This window comes from Hippopotamus amphibius, chromosome 6 (genome assembly GCF_030028045.1).
Source record: "Hippopotamus amphibius kiboko isolate mHipAmp2 chromosome 6, mHipAmp2.hap2, whole genome shotgun sequence".
NCBI classification, from domain to species: Eukaryota; Metazoa; Chordata; class Mammalia; order Artiodactyla; family Hippopotamidae; genus Hippopotamus; species Hippopotamus amphibius.
The window spans coordinates 53646789-53665258 of NC_080191.1; the positions used below are offsets into that span (position 1 = coordinate 53646789).

General features: G+C 42.7%; 1 protein-coding gene across 5 annotated transcripts in view; it reads right to left on the bottom strand.

Moving 5' to 3' along the window:
* LRP11 (LDL receptor related protein 11) overlaps window positions 1–18470 on the bottom strand; it is a 51995-nt gene that overhangs the window by 9754 nt on the left and 23771 nt on the right. For 2 of the 5 annotated variants that reach the window (XM_057739322.1, XM_057739323.1), the window contains exons 3-6: window positions 17800–17941; window positions 14089–14214; window positions 12788–12994; window positions 1963–2058 (exon numbers count right to left, since the gene is read on the bottom strand). In XM_057739322.1, coding sequence (XP_057595305.1) covers window positions 1963–2058; window positions 12788–12994; window positions 14089–14214; window positions 17800–17941 — 571 coding nt within the window. Of the gene's footprint in view, window positions 1–1961; window positions 2059–12787; window positions 12995–14088; window positions 14215–17799; window positions 17942–18470 lie in introns of those variants that run through there. The other 3 variants (XM_057739325.1, XM_057739324.1, XM_057739327.1) reach the window with 3 other exon arrangements.

Genomic DNA, 18470 nt, shown 5'->3' on the forward strand with positions numbered 1-18470 from the left:
TTCAGGGCAGGAAAATGATTAGAGGCTGCCCTTCTAAATGCAAGCAACTTTTTGAATGGTTTTTTTCTTTTTCTTTTGTTGTTGTTTTAATTAATTAATTAATTAATTAACTGGCTCAGTTGGGTCTTCACTGCTGTGCGAGTGCTTTCTCTAGCTGCGGCAAGCGGGGGCTACTCTTCATTGTGGTGTGTGGGCTTCTCGTTGTGGTGGCTTCTCTTGCTGTGGAGCATGGGCTCTAGGTGCATGGTCTTCAGTAGTTGTGGCACTTGGGCTCAGTAGTTGTGGCTCGCAGGCTCTAGAGCACAGGCTCAGTAGTTGTGGCCCAGGGGCTTAGTTGCTCCCCGGCTTGTGGGATCTTCCCGGACCAGGAATTGAACCTGCGTCCCCTGCATTGGCAGGTGGATTCTTAACCACTGTGCCACCCGGGAAGTCCCTGCAACTTGTTGAAAGCATCAGTGTTTAGGCTGCAGGAGAATGGAGCTGTGGTTGAAGACCCCAATCCCAAGTCTGGGGCTCAGAGGTGGCTACGGCAACAATACAACCGCATATAATTTAGGGGAATTTTCTGTGTGCCAGTCAGACAGGAGGTTGCTGAACTGTCAAATCTGATTCCTGATTAATGCTCTGATGACAAAGAAGATGAAGTCTCCCATAAAATACTTGCTAGGACACTGAAAATTATTCTCGACTTTTAAACACTCAACTGGCATAGTTTCTTCAATGTTTTTAGTTTAGGTGATTTGAGACTTAAAATTTCCCAATCCCTTCTAAAACACATCACAACAGTTTTCTCAGAAACCAGCTAAGGGGCTGAATTGGGTATTCTGTTCATAAAACTGGGAGTGACACTTAAATATGTAACAATTAGGACAGGCACCGGGCAATCAGAACTGGGGCTCTCTGGACACACCTGGGCATGGGTGCAGGGGGCAGCCCGTTCTCTCTGTATGTCGACAGGGGACGGGCTTTTTTATTCAGATATCCTGGGACAGGCTAAGTCCAGCAGGCCAGCAGACTGGGCAGCATCTAGGTGCTCGATACCTGGGTTACTCTAGCCATCTATTACTTAAAAATTATACTTGACTATTGTTCAGATATTACAAAGACTACTTCTGAAGTAAAAAGGAAGTTTTCTCAATGTTTAGATCTATAGCTTAATAATCATATTTTGTTCTCCTAAATTTTCTTTTACTAATTGGTTTGTGAGGTTTAAGATTAAAACCTACCTTTCTACAGGACTATGTTGAAAGTGTTTTCTTTCTAGTTAAAAATAACCAAAATTATGAAATTACAGTATTCTTCTTCCACTCACTAAACATCCCCCTACCTCTTGCACCCTTTGCCCATTCCTGTTGTCTTCTGTCTTTTCGTCACTGGAGCACCTGAAGAGAGAACTGGGTACTCTAAGACCTCTGCCCTCGCTGACCACAGATGCCAGTCACAACAGCCATCATTTATATGGCTTATTGCATGAGCCCAGCAATATGCTAAATGCCCTGTAATGACTGTCCCGTGTATTCTCCCTAACAGCAATGTGAGGCAGGTACAGTTATTATGTCCACCTGACTAATGAGGAAATTGAGATCCCGAGAGAGAAGATAGCCTGCCCAAGCTCACAGAGTTAGTGATGGAGCAAGGATTTGAACCTTGGCATCTGGTTCTTAACCACTATGTCCTGGGTATTACTCGTTCCATGGAATGTTACACCTGGAAGGGACTATAGTGATTATCCAGTCCAGTCGACTTATAGAAGAGGAAGCTGAGGTCCAAAGCCGTAAAGATACTAGTTCAAGAGCCCCAAGATGAAGTGTGATACAGGAGATGAGAATATACAGTTCTTCTGACCCACAGATCCCTGTTCTTGTCATGAACTCTAGCAGATTCATCTAATAACCTCAGCTGCAGGGTGTGTGGTTCTGCACATGCTCTACTCTGCAAAGAATTTCCAAGGTAAACATTTACCTGCTTCCGGGGCTGGGTGTTCCCCTCCTCCTCGATTGCTTTTTGACTCAAAAATATAATTTTCCTCTTTTCTGTCCTTCCCTGAGGAACCACTTTCTACGGAAAATAAATAAAACATATTGAAGGTACGTCAGAAACTTCAGGGAACACACATGAAAATACAGCCTTATATTTTTTGAGGATGGACTTAAATAAAGTACTTACAGGCTTTATTTTGCCAATAAACATAGGCCTATGTTTGACACTAAAACACGAGGTAACTAATGTGACCAACTTAATAAAGCGGAGTGTGAGGCTAGTGGAAAACCACTGGACAGAGAAACAGGGGAACAAGCACACTGTCCCAGAACTGCCTCCCCACCCAGAGAAGGAAGGAAAGGCCTCAGCCAGAAAAGTCACAGGTAAGTCTTGGACTTTGTACCATGGAATGCAGAAACGTTTTTCTTTAGGAAATGAACAGCGAGCATACATAAGGCACTCAGACGTGCTACTTCACTTTCTTACCTCAACGCTGCTTGGCAGGCAGTCATAGCTGCATTTTTTTCTGATTAGGCTCAGAGAGGCTCAGTGCTTACCCAGGTTTATTCAAGTAGTCAGTGGGTCACAGGGCTGAGACCTAAACTCGGGCTGAGCCTTAAACTAACGGCTTGTTGGTGGAAACCAGCACTTCTGATTTAATGATAGGCTGTTAATTGTTGAACTGTTCTATTCAGTTATGATGGACTACTGAGAGCAAATATAAAGAAAGAGCAAATCTTAGGTTTCCTACCTCAGGTTCTGATGAGCCATGGCTGTGTCATTCTATTATTTGTCATCTAGGAATTCACAGCAGTTGTGTGCTTATTATACGGATGATATTGTAATTAATGAATTAGTGGAGTTACCCTCAGACCATAGTGTAGTTGCAGGTGAGATTTTTGCAAAATATAATGCTTAATGGAAATGAATTGGAAGTGATCTGCTGACATGAGCAATTTTATGAAGAAACAAAAATAATTTAAGGCTTCTTTACTCATATGGCATCAACAGAAATGTTCATAACACCTGAAACTAAAGGCTGTTCAAAAGTAGTACATAAAATTCTTTGGTAATTTGTAATAAGAAATATACATGAATTTACTAAGGATCAAAAAATCAACTGCAAAATGGAAAACTGCAGAGTTATTTCAGATACCCACGAGAGCCAGAAGAGCAATGATGTTAAAGGCACACTGAGGTCATGTGTTGATGCTGTTAAACAGAAGGGACTGTCAGCACATTTATCTCATGAAGGCATCCTCGATGCTCCTGTTCACTCAGCCCTTCATCCCATCAGTCACCACGTCACGCAGACCTCTTCTCTGTCCTCACTGCCACACGCAGCCTCAGGTCTCCATCACCTTTGGCTCGGAAACTGCGAGAGGCTCCTCCCTGGCCTTCTGCTTTCAGACACTCCTAGTGGAGTGTGTCTGCAGACGCTACTCATCCCACTCACTCAGCATCAGTGCAGTGAGATCAGCCCGTGTTTGCTCCTCTTGGCCAAGGCCACGGCAGGATCACTACATTCTAGTGTGCCTCTAAAAGACCGAACGTGCCAGCCTAAATACAGCCAATAACTTGGGCTTACTTTGTAAACTCTGAGCCCAAAGAGAAGGAGAGAGATGAGTTAACGCATAAGCAATTTCCTGTAGACTAGAGAACCAGATTCACCTTTCAAATTGATTTCTATCCTCATCTACTTTACTGTAGTGGTGGAATCCCCACTCCCGTCCAGAAAAGTGAGGGGAGGGCAAGGAAGAGGAGCAGCCAGTGTGAGCCTGTAAAAGAAGACAGTGACCATCGTGGAACCAAAGGAGAAAGAGACAGCCAGGTAGCAGCTATTACCGTAGCTGGGCTTCTCAGTCCACGGAGGAAAGTGATTGTCACCGGAGGCTGTGGATACCTGTGTCCCAGTAAGATGGGGACAGGGAATATTGAATCTAAACAATAGGGCTGGTGTAGCACTGGGGCCACAGTAAAGTTAGGCTCTGGTCCACATGGCAAGGTGATTTCAACACCTTCGGATTTTGTGGACCAACAGAAGTTCAGTTCCTCGGAGCATGACTGCATGTCCACAACCATCACAAAGCCAGGGCTGACCCACTAGATACAATGCGCACAGAGCCCAGGGCCCCTGGTACTTTTAGGGGCCCACAAAATGTTTTAATATCTTTTTTTTTTTTGGCCACAATGCTTGCCTTGCAGGATCTTAGTTCCCTGACCAGGTACTGAACCCAGGCCATAGCAATGAAAGCATGGAATCCTAACCACTGGACAGCCAAGGAAATTCCCTTTCATTTATTTTAAAATCACAAAAAACAGGAAATTCCCTGGTGGTCCAGTGGTTAGGACCCTGCACTTTCACTGCCAAGGGCGGTGCGGCCAAAAAAAAAAAATCACAAAAAACAGGAATATAATGATAATGATTATACAATAGTGAATCCAGCTGGTATATGTGTATATATTCATACATATTCAATATGTATGTATATATATATGTGTATATACACACACATATATGTATATATACATATATATATATATATATATATATTTTTTTTTTTTAATGGAGGAAGGGCCCATGAAGTGCCTAGGGCACAGAAAGTCATAGTACAGCCCTATAAGTAGCCAACCCAACTACTCCAGTGCTCACAGATCTCTTTCTTCTGTGTTTCTAATGCCCTAACAGAAAGTACATACAAGCAGTGCTCAAGGGAGCTGTAGTGGCTTCCTGGTTCTGTAGCTATCCTCAAGCACACAGTGAGGCCTGCTGCACACGCCATCCTCCCGCTGGGGCTAGTATTAGACTGCTAAGTTAAATCCTGGCTTCGTCATTTACTAGCTGTGTGACCTTGTCTGGGGTCTCAACCTCTCTGTGCCTCAGTGTCTTCATCTAGAAATGTGGATAATGATCTGGACACATCATCAGGTTGCTATAATGAGCACAGGAGTGCACAGTGAAAGGCACTCAGTGAGTACTCTCCCCAGTAATAAATTTGGAAGTGGGAAGATCACACGGCTGGGAACTCATGTCTAATTTTGTTAAAAATAATGAGCCAGGAATAAAAACATCAAAATTTACCAATCTCCAATTCTTTTCAGGAGATCAACTGGCTTGTCTTTCACCCAGTGGAAAAATACAAAATACAAGCATACCCCAAATATATTATAGGTTCAGTTCCAGACTACTGCAATAAACTGAGTCACATGAATTTTTTGGTTTCTTAGTGCATATAAAAAAGTTGTATTTACACTATACTGTAGTCTATTAAGTGTACAATAGCACAAATCTAAAAAATTAATGTACACACCTTAATAAAAAATAATTTGTTGCTAAAAAATGCTAACCATCATCTGAACCTTCAGTGAGTTGAAATCTCTTTGCAATAGTAGCATCAAGATCACTGGCCACACATACAGATGGCCAACAGGCACATGAAAAGATGCTCAACATTGCTAATCATTAGAGAAATGCAAATAAAAACTACAATGAGGTACCAACTCACACCAGTCAGAATGGCCATCATTAAAAAGTCTACAAATAACGGACTTCCCTGGTGGTCCAGTGGTTGAGAATCTGCCTTCCAATGCAGGGGTTGTGAGTTTGATCCCTGGTTGGGGAACTAGGATCTCACATGCCATGGGGCAACTAAGCGCATCCAACACAACTAGCGAGAAGCCCACGTGCCGCAACGAAAGATCCCACGAGCTGCAACTAAGACCTGATGCAGCCAAAAATAAATAAATATATATTTTTAAAAGTCTACAGATAAATGTTGGAGAGGGTGTGGAGAAAAGGAAATCCTTCTACACTATTGGTGGGAATGTAGGTTGGTGCAGCCACTATGGAAAACACTATGGAGTTTCCTCAGAAAACTAAAAATACAATTACCACATGATCCAGCAATCCCACTCCTGGGCATATATATATCTGGACAAAACTATAATACAAAAAGATACACGCACCCCTTTATTCATAGCAGCATTATTCTCAATAGCCAAGACATGGAAGCAACCTAAATGTCCAATGACAGATGAATGGATAAAGAAGATATGGTACATATATACAATGGACTATTACTCAGCCACAATAAAGAACAAAATAATGCCACTTGCAGCAACATGGATGCAACTAGAAATTATCATACTAAGTGAAGTAAGTCAGAAAGAGAAAGACAAATACCATATGATATCACATATGGAATCTAAAATATGACACAAATGAACCTATCTATGAAACAGAAACAGAATCACGGATATAGAGAACAGACTGGTGGTTGCCAAGGGGGAGGGGTTGGGGGAGGGATGAAGTGGGAGGTTGGGGTTAGCAGATGTAAGCTCTTATGTATATTGACAGAATGTATAAACAACAAGGTCCTACTATATAGCACAGAGAACTATATTCAAAATCCTATGGTAAACCATAATGGAAAAGAATATTAAAAAAAAGAATGAATATATATATATATATAACTGAGTCACCTGGCTGTAAAGCAGAAATTAACACAACATTGTAAATCAACTATACTTCAATAAAAAAAAGATCACTGGTCACAGATCACCATAAATATAATAATAATGACAAAAAAAGTTGAAATATTGCAAGGATTACCAGAATGTGACACAGAGACACAAAGTAAGCAAATGCTATTGGAAAAATGGCATCAACAGACTTGGTCAACACAAGGTTGCCACAAACCTTCAATTTGTACAAAGTGCAATATCTGCAAAGTGTAACAAGATGCGATATGCCTATAACTGCATTCACAATTTCCCCTTCTGTCTCTTTCCAGTGAACATGAGAGATTGTGCCTCTTATTTCTGAAGAGGAACTCAGGACTGGGACCACCCCTACTCTGTTTCCGTTTTTGATTTGAATTAACCGTCTTATGGGTCTGTAGCTCTTTTACCACCAGACTCGAATGGTCTAGCAAAAATCCATATAGCGCTAACAGTTACTGAGAGACAGAAATTATATTTATACATAACATCTCATGCAGTCCTGGTAGCAACACTGTGAGAGGACATTATCCTCTTACAGGTAAGGACATGAAGTTCGGAGACGTTGATTACCTGGTTGCTAGTAATCAGTGGTACTGGAATTAGAACCCAGGACTGATTCAAAGCAGGAGCTTTTCCCCTGAGCCATGCCGCTCTCAAAGTCACAGCTCTAAGAACTTACAGTCGACACCATATTTACTTGCTCATATCTTAGCAAATTAATACTCAAATCTAGGCAAAATCACAAATTTACACGTTTCCTTAGGAAAGGGACAAGGCTCTAATAGTAATGCCGTAGAGAAATAGGTTAATTGCTCTTGGAAAGGGGACCTTGCCTTGGAGGTGGGTTCATTGAAAAAACTATACAAGTTCATTTTGAGTCTTCAGCTGTCACATTTGAAGAGTATTTTCTTAAATGCCCTCATTTCCTGGGGAGAGAAAGCCATCGATATAGGATCTGGGAGAGATCAGGTATTAGGGAGAGGGCAGTGTACGCAGGAGACTTCAGAAGACACAACTGCCATGGACTCTAGAACTTCCTAGGGGACGTGCCCTGCCCTCTTGGTAAGTGAAATGTGAATTTCTGTTTTCTACATGTTTTGAAGGAACTTACCATAACTTCCCAGACTGCCTGATTCACTCTTCCTAGACATCAGCATACAGAACGGCACAGAAAAATGCCTCACTCACACACATCCTATCATAGGCTCTAACCAGCGCAGCAGTCAGAGCAAAACAATTACACCATTTACTTATGCAAATAATTCATTTTGGGAATGATCCTTTTAGAAGGGTTAATGTCTTACGAAATTATTTTTACCCTCTTCTGAATGATCTATTGCATTCACAGAGAGAGTTGGAAGCTGGATGGAAGTTATTTAAATTTCATTTTCAGTTGCCAAAGAATATGCGACATGTTCTACAGGGAAGCTGGAAAACCAGCAGTGGAAGTGGCTACCACATGGGTTTGCCTTCCACAATGTCCTATAGCTTTCTGTGACCACCTGCCAACTAACAGAGGACAACAGAATTGTCCTGTCTCACCATTCACTGGTAGACCACACTGCATATCTGCAAAACAGGTAAGAGGGAGCCCTCTTCAGGAAATGCTCCGTATTGTACCAGGACGAGATCACAGCTAACCAGTGACGCTTGGTCTGCTCATACTGGAAATGTTATTTAGGCCTCGTTATAGCCATAAAGCTCATTGGTATCCTCTTTGCTCGTTTTCATGTTATTTATACTAGGCAGCCTTGAAAAAGCCTCTACAACTTAAAGATTCGTTTAAAGGAGTTCCAAGTCCATTGGTGGAGGCAGGCTAAGAAAACTGTTAGTGTTTACAACATATTTGTATTCGGCTGGAGGGTAATGTTTTAATCCTATCAGAATGCTGGAGGTATTCAAATATCTTCTAAACAAAATGAACCATGTCATTTTGTTTAAAACCAAGTGGTGCCTTGGGGCTGACCCAAGTGGGTCAGATGTCACAAAAAAGAATTTACTGTATAAACCATGTATAGATTTCAAATAATAAAATTATGTAATCCCCATTACGGTGACCAGAGCTCTTAGACTGACACCTCGTAGAAGGTAGGAAGTGCCTTTTCCAAGACCAATGTTCCTCTCAGTGCCCCCAAATACTTGGGTATGCTTAAAGGCGTCTGCCGATTATAGCTCATTAGATGACGTTTTCCAAAGAAGTGAGTGGGTCAATGGAAGAGGACCTACTCCCTTCAAAATAACTCCATGGAAAGAACCATCCGATTATCTTCATTTGTGATAAGTACATTTCCTTTTACTGGATCTTCCATTCATTTGAAAATCCAGCTGATTCCTGCCACCACGTTGGAACATCACAAACTATTCAGCTGTGCTGCTTAATAGGCTTCAACACATTCAAACCACCTTCCCAGAAGTGCTGTTTCAAAATGGTTTCTCAATTAGAATAAAGACAGTCCAACAGAAAAAAAACATGAACTATGGGGCATGTGAAAAAACCCCTTTAAATATCCTTTGTGAGAATGTCCTCTCTGAATAAAATACTTTCCATAATAATGCAAAGGTTGAAGTTGCTCACTCATTACCTCCAGAGTTAAAAGTCAAACAGTGAGGCTTTGGCATATTTATCACGGGAATCCAAGAAAGTGCAGGTAGAACCCCTCACCTCCGCAGAAAAACTGCATTCTCCTAAGTCCATGCTTCAGTCTGGATCCTTAAAGAATTTAGCTAACTTGCTGGGCTGAACATGAATTCTCATTAAAAACAAACAAACAAACAAACAAAAACAGATTCAGTGTGAATGTGGATACACCACCTCTTTTTCAGCACTCTGCAGAGCTAGAAACCAGATTTCTTTTCTTCGGCTGGGTCGATTCAAGAGGACAGCCTTGTTAATGGACGACCTGGACCACACAGAGAACAGGCTCTACAACTGCAACCACCTCCAACAACAATTCAGCCATTGTGCTACTGCATCCCAAGCAAGCGCCAGCCCCGCTGTGGCTCTGAGAGGACGGAGTGTACATTCAATGGTGGAACTGAATATTCACACACACCCCTAACTCTATCCTTAGTAGCATGCTTGGGATAAATTCCCAAGAGCAGGATAACTGGGTCAAGGCATACATTCAAGGCTTCAGAAACTGCCCTCTGGAAGACTGGACTAATTAGAATCCCACCGAAAGTATGTGAGATGTGTTTCTCTCTACTCCTATAAGCATTGTTAGGATATGTTTCCACCTTTGCTAATGTGGTAGATGAAAAACTGCATCTCCTTATTCTCTGTACTACATTATCAGTATTAATCTTAGTATCTCTAGCATGTCTTCAATGAGTTAAATCTTATTTATTCTTACAAGTCTGTGGGGAGAAGAAGGCAGCAGAAAACTTAACTTGTCCATATTCACTGTACTAGCTGATGATCCTTGTAAAACTCAAGCATAGGTCAAAAACAATAATGCATTTTTAAGTCTACTTATGTTATGCTGAGTACAACATAATTTTAAATCACATGAAATCAGACGCTGGGGATTCCAGTCTGGTGGTCTCAGGGATAAAAGAAGAGGAGGGAGGAGGAGGCTGCTGTCCAAAGAGAAGCCACGTGTTGTGGGGGCTCTTCCTAACACTTTCAAGGTTCTATTCTTTTCTTCCCACTTTCTTTACCCTGGAAATTTTCTTTTTTTTTTTCTTTCTTTTTTTTTTAATATTTTGGCTGTGCCGAGTGGCATGCAGGATCTTAGTCCCCTGACCAGGGATCGAACCCATGCCCCATGCAGTGGAAGCACAGTCCTAACCACTGCACCACCAGGAAATTCCTACCTTGGACTTTCAGAATCTGTGGGGGGTTTTTGGTAGCTTTATTGATTTTTTAAAATATACTTATTTATTTATTTATTGGCTGTGCTGGGTCTTCGTTGCTGTGCTTTTCTCTAGTTGTGGCGAGCAGGGGCTACTCTTTGCTGTAGTGCTCGGGCTTCTCATTGCGGTGGCTTCTCTTGTTGCGGAGCATGGCCTGTAGGTGCGCGGGCTTTAGTAGCTGCGGCATGTGGGCTCAGTAGCTGTGGCTTGAGGACTCTAGAGCACAGGCTCAGTAGTTGTGGTGCACGGGCTTAGCTGCTCCATGGCATGTGGGATCTTCCCGGACCAGGGATCGAACCCGTGTCCCCTGCATTAGCAGGCAGATTCTTAACCACTGTGCCACCAGGGAATTTCCTAAAATTTGTGTTTTTGATGGACATTTAACAACAAATGGAAATACTCATAAATGAGAAAAATAAAAGTTTTGTAAAAATAACATCCTAATTTTGTTAAAAGTGAAAAAACGTATGTGTGTATGTATGCAAGTAAGAATAACTGGATGAAAATGCAACAAAATGTTAATGGTGAACTTTGCTAGATGATTTAAATTTTCTTCCTTATATTTCTCTGTATTTTCCAAGTTTTCTACAGTAAATACATATTACTTTAGTGATTATAAAAAATAATACATATTATAAATAAAAACTAGATATTAATCTCTCTCCATCTGTGAAACTCCATTTTTTACATTTTCATAGGTCAAGTCAAAGGCTTATTATCAAAAAGAACAAAAATAGAAATGCAGGGACTTCCCCAGCTGTCCAGTGACTAGGACTCAGAACTTCTACTGCAGGGGGCATAGGTTCAATCGCTGGCTGGGAAATAAGACCCACATGCTGCCACGCTGCGCAGTGAGACCAAAAAATTAAAAAAAAAAAGAGAGATGCAAATATATTTCAGATTGGGTGCCAACTCCCACTAACTGGTGGTGGCAGCTTGGAGCATTATTTGCAAAAAGATTCTGAGGCTGAGTCCTCACCCCCCAGGAGACAGAGAGGGGTCGCGGAGCAATATCTAGCATGGATAAGGGCTGATGGAGGCCTGCATAAGCACCAGGCTGTTTACCTTCCCTGAAACAGACACCAGGCTAGACAGGGCCTTAGAGGTCATCTGGCTGAAGCCCTTATTAACTGATGAGGAAACTGAGGTCCAGAGACATGAAGCACCTACTCAGGGTTCTAAAGGCAGAGCCATGACTAGAACCTAAGGAAGAAGACTGGCCTTTGGTGTCTACTCTGCCTTTAGCTAATTCATTCAAGTTCATGTGTGCCTCTCGACCAAAGTGATGGAGCAAGAGTTCACCCACTGTGGCCTCCAAGAACTTAGTTCTCTCCATCAACTTCATCCCTGCTGCCAAAAACACCTGATCTCCTCTGACTCTGTTTCTTAGGTGCCGTCTTCTCCTTACAAACATTAAATACGGAGAAAACAGATTAGAACAAATTCCAAGGCTTGGATGGAATGACCAAGTTCTCCCATTAGGTGGCAGTACCAGCAAGGAATAGCAGGCATCCAAAGGGTGCTTGACCTGAACTGTCTATCCATCCTATCCTTTTGTAGGGTATTTTGTAGACATATTTGTATTGAAGCACTTTAAAATCTACAAAGTAGATAAACAAAAGATTGGAAGGAAATATATCAAAATATTAAAAGTTGTTATCAATAAAGGGGTGGTATTTTAAGTCATTTTCTTTTTTATTATTTGCATCTTTATCTTCTATAATGAATAAAAAAGTTTCACAAAGAAGTTAGTTATTGAAATAGTGACAGATTATTTCAGTAAAATGTATGCAGTTTGAGTACTTAAAGACATTCACAAAAGCATACAGGAATGTGATAATCTATATTTCTGTCTTCCACATCCTATAATCATGCAAATATAAATGTGTAAAAAATTTCTAAACAATAGAATCCTGTAATGCTTTAGGAGTATGAACATATTTTTAAATATTATTAGCTATATTTTTTTAAAAAACAGATGATAGATTTAAACTGGAGGCATAATACTGAATTACTAGTACATGCAACCATTTCAACGTAATACAATATTTTCTTTACATTCATTTGTTTGGTGTGAAGAGGATTTACATAAATATGTAGGGGTTATGCTGCTTCGCCTCAAAATAACCTAAAATTTAACACTTAGGGAGTTAGTTTCCTTAACATAGGTGTTAAAACTTTAAAACTCTAACTTACTTACAAATAAATGTATTGATACCTCTGGAGTATGTGTATATATGTACATATGAACGTATTTAGTAGGTATTCCTTACTATAAATAACCAGCAAAAATGTCAAGTTGTTTTTTCTTTTTGGCCAAATTCTTCATTTTAACTCTGTCCTCTCTTTTGAGATATTTCCTTAACACTCTTCAAACAGAACCTGACTCTGAGCCAAGTGTCATTATAGAAAAAGAGACTCCCTGTGAAAATCTGCCTCACGTCCTTACCAGGCATCCCGGGGTCGAGGCGGCTCTCTGGTCCCAGAACGGTGGCCTGGTTCCTCTTCTCCGTGGCTGATGATGCAGGTGGCTGTTTTTGGGTGGTGGCTTTCTGGGACTTTTCCAGCAAGGAGCCACTGCCTGCATCTTTGCTGGGTCCGGTGGGTCTAGGCTGTGCCGTAGCCGTGTGGGTCACCATCTTGCTCTCGAAGCTCACTGAGAGTGAAAGACCTGCTATCAGTTCTTGCATTTCTTTTCTGAACGTTAATGAAAACCACTAACTTTGCAGTAGATTTAAAGTCATGGACATTTGGAAATGACAACCCATTCATCTGAGATGCATCAGAGCCCCATAAAAGCTATTTGCTCTTGTTTTCAAATGAATAATCAGTTCTCTTCTAACAAGTAGCTTTCTGAAAGTTCACATAAAGAAAGAGACAAAGACACAACTTAAACTGAAGGTTCTCAGGGCTTCCCTGGTGGTGCAGTGGTTAAGAATCCGCCTGCCAATGTAGGGGACACGGGTTCCGTCTCTGTTCCAGTAAGACCCCACATGCCGCGGAGCAACTGAGCCTGTGAACCACAACTACTGAAGCCGATGTACCCTAGAGCCCGAGTGCCACAACTAATGAGCCTGAGTGCTGCAACAACTGAAGGCTGCATGTCTGGAGCCCGCGCTCCACAACAAGAGAAGCCACTGCGCTGAGAGGCCTGTGGACCGCAACGAGGAGCAGCCCCTGCTCGATGCAACTAGAGAAAAAAGCCCACATGCAGCAACGAGGACCCAACACAGTGGGGGAAAAAAAGCAAACAAACAAACAACAACAAAAACCCACAAAAAACAAGAGAAAATAAAACAAAAAAAATAAGATTTTGAAATTCGTCATCCTTGCTCAAACCAGTATTTCATGAAACTTTCCTCAGCTCTTCTGCCTTCTTATGGTGAGCATTTATGTACATGGCATTACAGCTCTGACCTAGCCACACCCTAATGTCACAAATTTTCTAAAAAATTTATCAAAACACAACATTTACTCATTTCAGCTTTTAAAAAAGTGTATGCTAAACAGCACTTTTGATGGGGAAGAATCTTTTAGAAAATTGAAAACAATCTCTTAAGAACATAATATCAAAATTTGACATTTGTAACGTGCATTCAAGATATAGTAAATGCTCATTTAATTTAAGGTATAGCTTGTTCACATGAAGTTTTACCTGAAAGCAGGCAAAAAAAGAACACTACTGAGTTTGCATTCATTGTGAGAATACAGACGTCCCTTCTATCTCAAAATGTGATGCAGTCGACTCACAATTTTGACAGAAAGCTTCATCAGACCCATCAGGACACTGCTCCATGCCATCGCAAGCCAGTGTGATGTCAACGCAACAGCCATCGTCACAAAAGAAGTGGTAGCGTGAGCAAACGTTCGAGCATCCTGTTCATAAACAAGTCTCAAGTCACAGGAGTGCAGAAAAGGAAAGACTTCCACTGTGTCAAGGTTAACGGAGACTATGAGTATGCTGAAATGCATTTGGGTAAAGACATGCAGATAACGAGGGAACACCTAACAGGCTGTGCTGGAGCAATAGGTATCAGGAAGGTGTGACCTTCCTGACTTAATTCTCAGGAATCACCACGGACTCTCCATCTTAGGGCCCTTCTCTAAGCCAACGATGCTTAAGAGGTGGGAACAGAGAAGCAGCAGCTCTGTCTTCCCCATCCAGCCCTGGGTTTCCTCCCTCAGATGACTGACTCTGCGTTCATTTGCTCGCCCACCAGCTCCTCAGCAGGCTACCTAACACTGGTTCACCCCTCTGCACAGCACTTGGCTGGCCAACCGTGTATCAGAGACACCACTTTCTATTAATGTCTTGCATTCCCATCTCCTAAGTAATAATTTTTACTGAGATCAACTTTCTATTATTGAATGCTGTTTGCTGGCCACCATAGATCCGTGGTGCTGTAAACAATAAAGAGAATCTTTAGCTACTAGCTGGTGAGAATTTATTTTCTACAAATAGTGAAATTCTCTCCATTTTGGAGCTCTTAAGAGTTTTTAACCCTCAGAGCTACATGTTATTTTCTTGAAAGGCATTCTCTGCACCCCCAACTCCAGATTAAGCCAACTCTGCTTCACAGTTGTCAGCTGTATAACAACTGCTGACACGGGTGATGCACACTAAAGGCATCAGGCTAGCAGCAGGTCATAAGGAGTCTGTAATTCTGCAGGGACAGATGGACTAGACAGTTGACTCAGGTCATGGGAGAGTGGTACACGATGACATTTCTCAGACAAATAGCTGAGCATACTATACATGCCCAAGCGAGTTATGGAAACATCCTACTGGAAAGAAGTTCAATTAAAACACTGGGGAAGGAGTCCATCTGGGTGGAAGATACCTTGATTCTGGAGGAAGAGGAGGTAAAGAAAAGAAATGGTGGTAGAAAGAAGAGAAAGAAAAGGATGCACGGAGGCAGCAGTTATGGCTGAGGACCTGGGCCTCCAAAGGAGAATCTGCTTTGGACAAAGGGAAGGGGTTTGGGAAGAAAAGTAAAAGGAAACTGTGGACACCAAGCAGGATGCCGCCTCTGCTCACTTTTCTTAAACTTGTGACATGAAAACCCTAACTATCTCAAGGCTTTACTTACTCCTTGGTACTTTTGGAGACAGATCCACGTTAGTAATTTACCCATCTATTTCTGGATTAGTGGGCTCCAAACTTTTTTGACCATACCTATCTCCAATCTATAAATCATATGCATGTGCTACGATATTAACATATTATACACGTTATAAAATAGACTGAAAATTTAAAGAAGATCAAAAATTAATAGCAATATAAGTTCTGGTATTTTCTTTTCCATCTTAAAAATGTCTTGACTGTTTGTGGGGAATTCTATATGGAGACCACAAATCTGAGTCATCTTAGAAGTGTTTGTTGGCTTGCTCTCTGAATAGATAATTTTTTGCAAAGCTTGAAAACAGCCTCTATATCCAAAAGTGAACCAAGTTATCACAGAAGCAGGGGTATGTGCTTGTCTGTTTACCCCAGAAAGTGCCACCTTTGGTTACCATGAAAGCTAGTCATTAACCACAAGATCCATATTAAGAGGGACCAGAAACCCTCTCAATCCTCACTTCTTGTCTCTATGTGGTATCTTATTAACTTTAATTCATAGTTTGTTATTCCAATCTAACCAGTGCGTGATTCCAGACAACAGTTAATACAACAGCATTCTTTTTATTTTCTGTATAAAGTTGCATGCGTAAGACCTATACCCAATTGATCTTTCAGTAACCAAAGATGAATCACATCACTGACTCTCTGCAGCTTCAAATACACTTTACTGCCATCTTGAGAAAGGCTGGAAATGTACAACTGGCAACTTGCCTTGGGAGCCACCAAAATCTGGCCTGAGTCAATAAACCAGAGCAACAAGCAGCTGGTGAAGTGTCAGCTCTTTGCCTCCATGAGCTCAGGCCATTTCTCCCTCCGATGCACCTTGGTTGTACAAAAGCAACCCTTTTCTAATTTCCGTAGGGGATGACAGCTTCTCTGGAGCACTTTTCTCCCAGAATTAGCACATGACGTGGTCCTTGCCCAGGGAGCCCTGTTCCTAGGAGCACAGCCCTTGGGGCCCAGAATTTTTCCACTGGTAATGATCTCAGCTGTTTCTAAGGGCCCTGGCACATGGCCAGCATTCCAAGGTATGTTTTGAGTAACGGGATGGCTCTTTGGTGCAGCCGCCAAATCAACAAACAGGGCCTGCTCGAACGTGGGCTGGGCTGCCTGGCTGGCTCCCTCCCCATCGCTGGCTCACGGTGCTGTGGTGAGTGGACTGGAGTTTGGGGTCTGGCCTGTCCATTTGCGGTCGCCCCTCCTTCCTCGTGGTCAGCCTAAACCAACCTAATTTTGAATGTTGCTGACGCACTGTATCCTTGTGGAAGGCAAATGATCAAGGTGGCGGAGTTGTTAGGACTCTAAAGTCTCCTTCCTTCATGTCCAATACGCACACTGAGCCCCATCTTTGATGGAAGATCAGCCAAAGTACAAGTAAATCGAATCTTTTTATTCTCATTCTCCCGACTGCTGGCTTGATTCCCATCCAAACACTGAGGAACTGAGGATGTAGGAGGCAGGCTACAAGTTTGCTAGAGCCGCGGCTGGTGAAGGGACACCACATGCAGACAGGGCTCAGGTCTGCCGAGCGCCGCACCCAGGCCCGCTGCCTTGCCCAGAGTTCCCGTTCACTGCCGACGCGAAGAAAGTATCTGCTGACCGAGTGACAGAACCCTCACAGACGCTATCTCAGCACTTCTCCAGAGTGAATTGGGTGGGCGGGGAGGGGGGGTGTCCCTTTGCCATACCCCTATATCTTCAGTGCTGCCAAGTTCCACATAAATATTTTTTTACCCTGATGAGCTCATCTTAGAAATGGAGATGCTTGGGAATATAAGAAACAGTAAATGAGAAGTGAGTTTACACTGCGCAACAGAATGTGAAAACCATTACATGCATGTCGTTAACGTATCTATGCATCTGTGTGAAGTGTCCGTGAAAATTTTTAAAGAGTCCTTTTAAGTTGACGCATGCACTGCATATGTTTTGTTTTAAATGTACTCTTTAGCTGCACTGTTTGAACATACATATCAAACAGACCACCCTTCTTAGGCAAGATCCTCTCCCGGAAAAGCCAGATGTCTTTTACGAAACCAAGGCAAGGAAAGATGGGGCACCTAAAGGGCCCCATGGCCCACACAGCCCAGTCTCATCCCTGGGGCGTGGAGGGCCCCCCCACCCCAGTTCAGCAGTGTCACTTAGCCCAAAATATAATGCAGCCTATTTCTGTGACCATATTTTTAGTCAAGATTTTCCCATTCAACAATAGCCAAAAATAAAATGGAAGAGCCCAGGTAATGCATAGTCAGAATATAAAATGCCAATTTAATACCATCCTTGCATCCATAGCCTGGTTTCTGTTGGCCACTGTGAACGCGAGGGAAGGACGTTCTTCTCACCTCCTGTGGAGAAGGCCACGGGAAGCACTGTCACTGAGACGTTGTCGGAGCTCCTCTGCCCAGCAGTGTCCATCACCGTCAGCTGAAAGGTGTACGTTCCCTCCTGTAGGTGGGACAGCTTCAGGGTTCCGGACTGAGGCACCTGAGAGCCAAACAGGAAACATCATGTTTAGTTAAGAACCTGAGGCGCAGAGTCCAACATCATCCTGAACTGGAAATCAGTGTCATCCTTGGGGCAGTCCCATGACCCACTTTTCCACTCCTGGTCCAAGGTTGCAGAATACTAATCACACACAATTTTGGCAGGTTGCTCAGAAGACTTGAGCTCTGGTGGGCTTGGGGCCTGACACCCCCTTTCTTCTGGAAACTTCCCCTCCCACTCTTGTCCACATGGTTGCAAGGGAAGGGTCAGGTATGAGCTCTCCCTATGGCCACAGGGGATCCAGGCTGAGCCAAGGGGAGCCGGTGGCGGTGCAGGTGGTGAAGCACGGTCCGCCTAAGTGGAGGTGGCAGGGCAGGCGCTCACTCTCTCCAACTCTGGCTCAGAATCAGGCAGACTGTGCCAGGTGGCAGCTACGTGACAGGTACCACCACTATCTGTTGCTTCTTGGGACGCAGACAGGAACGTGCGGGAACATGCGAGCAGATGATGACCACCCTGGAGCATGCTG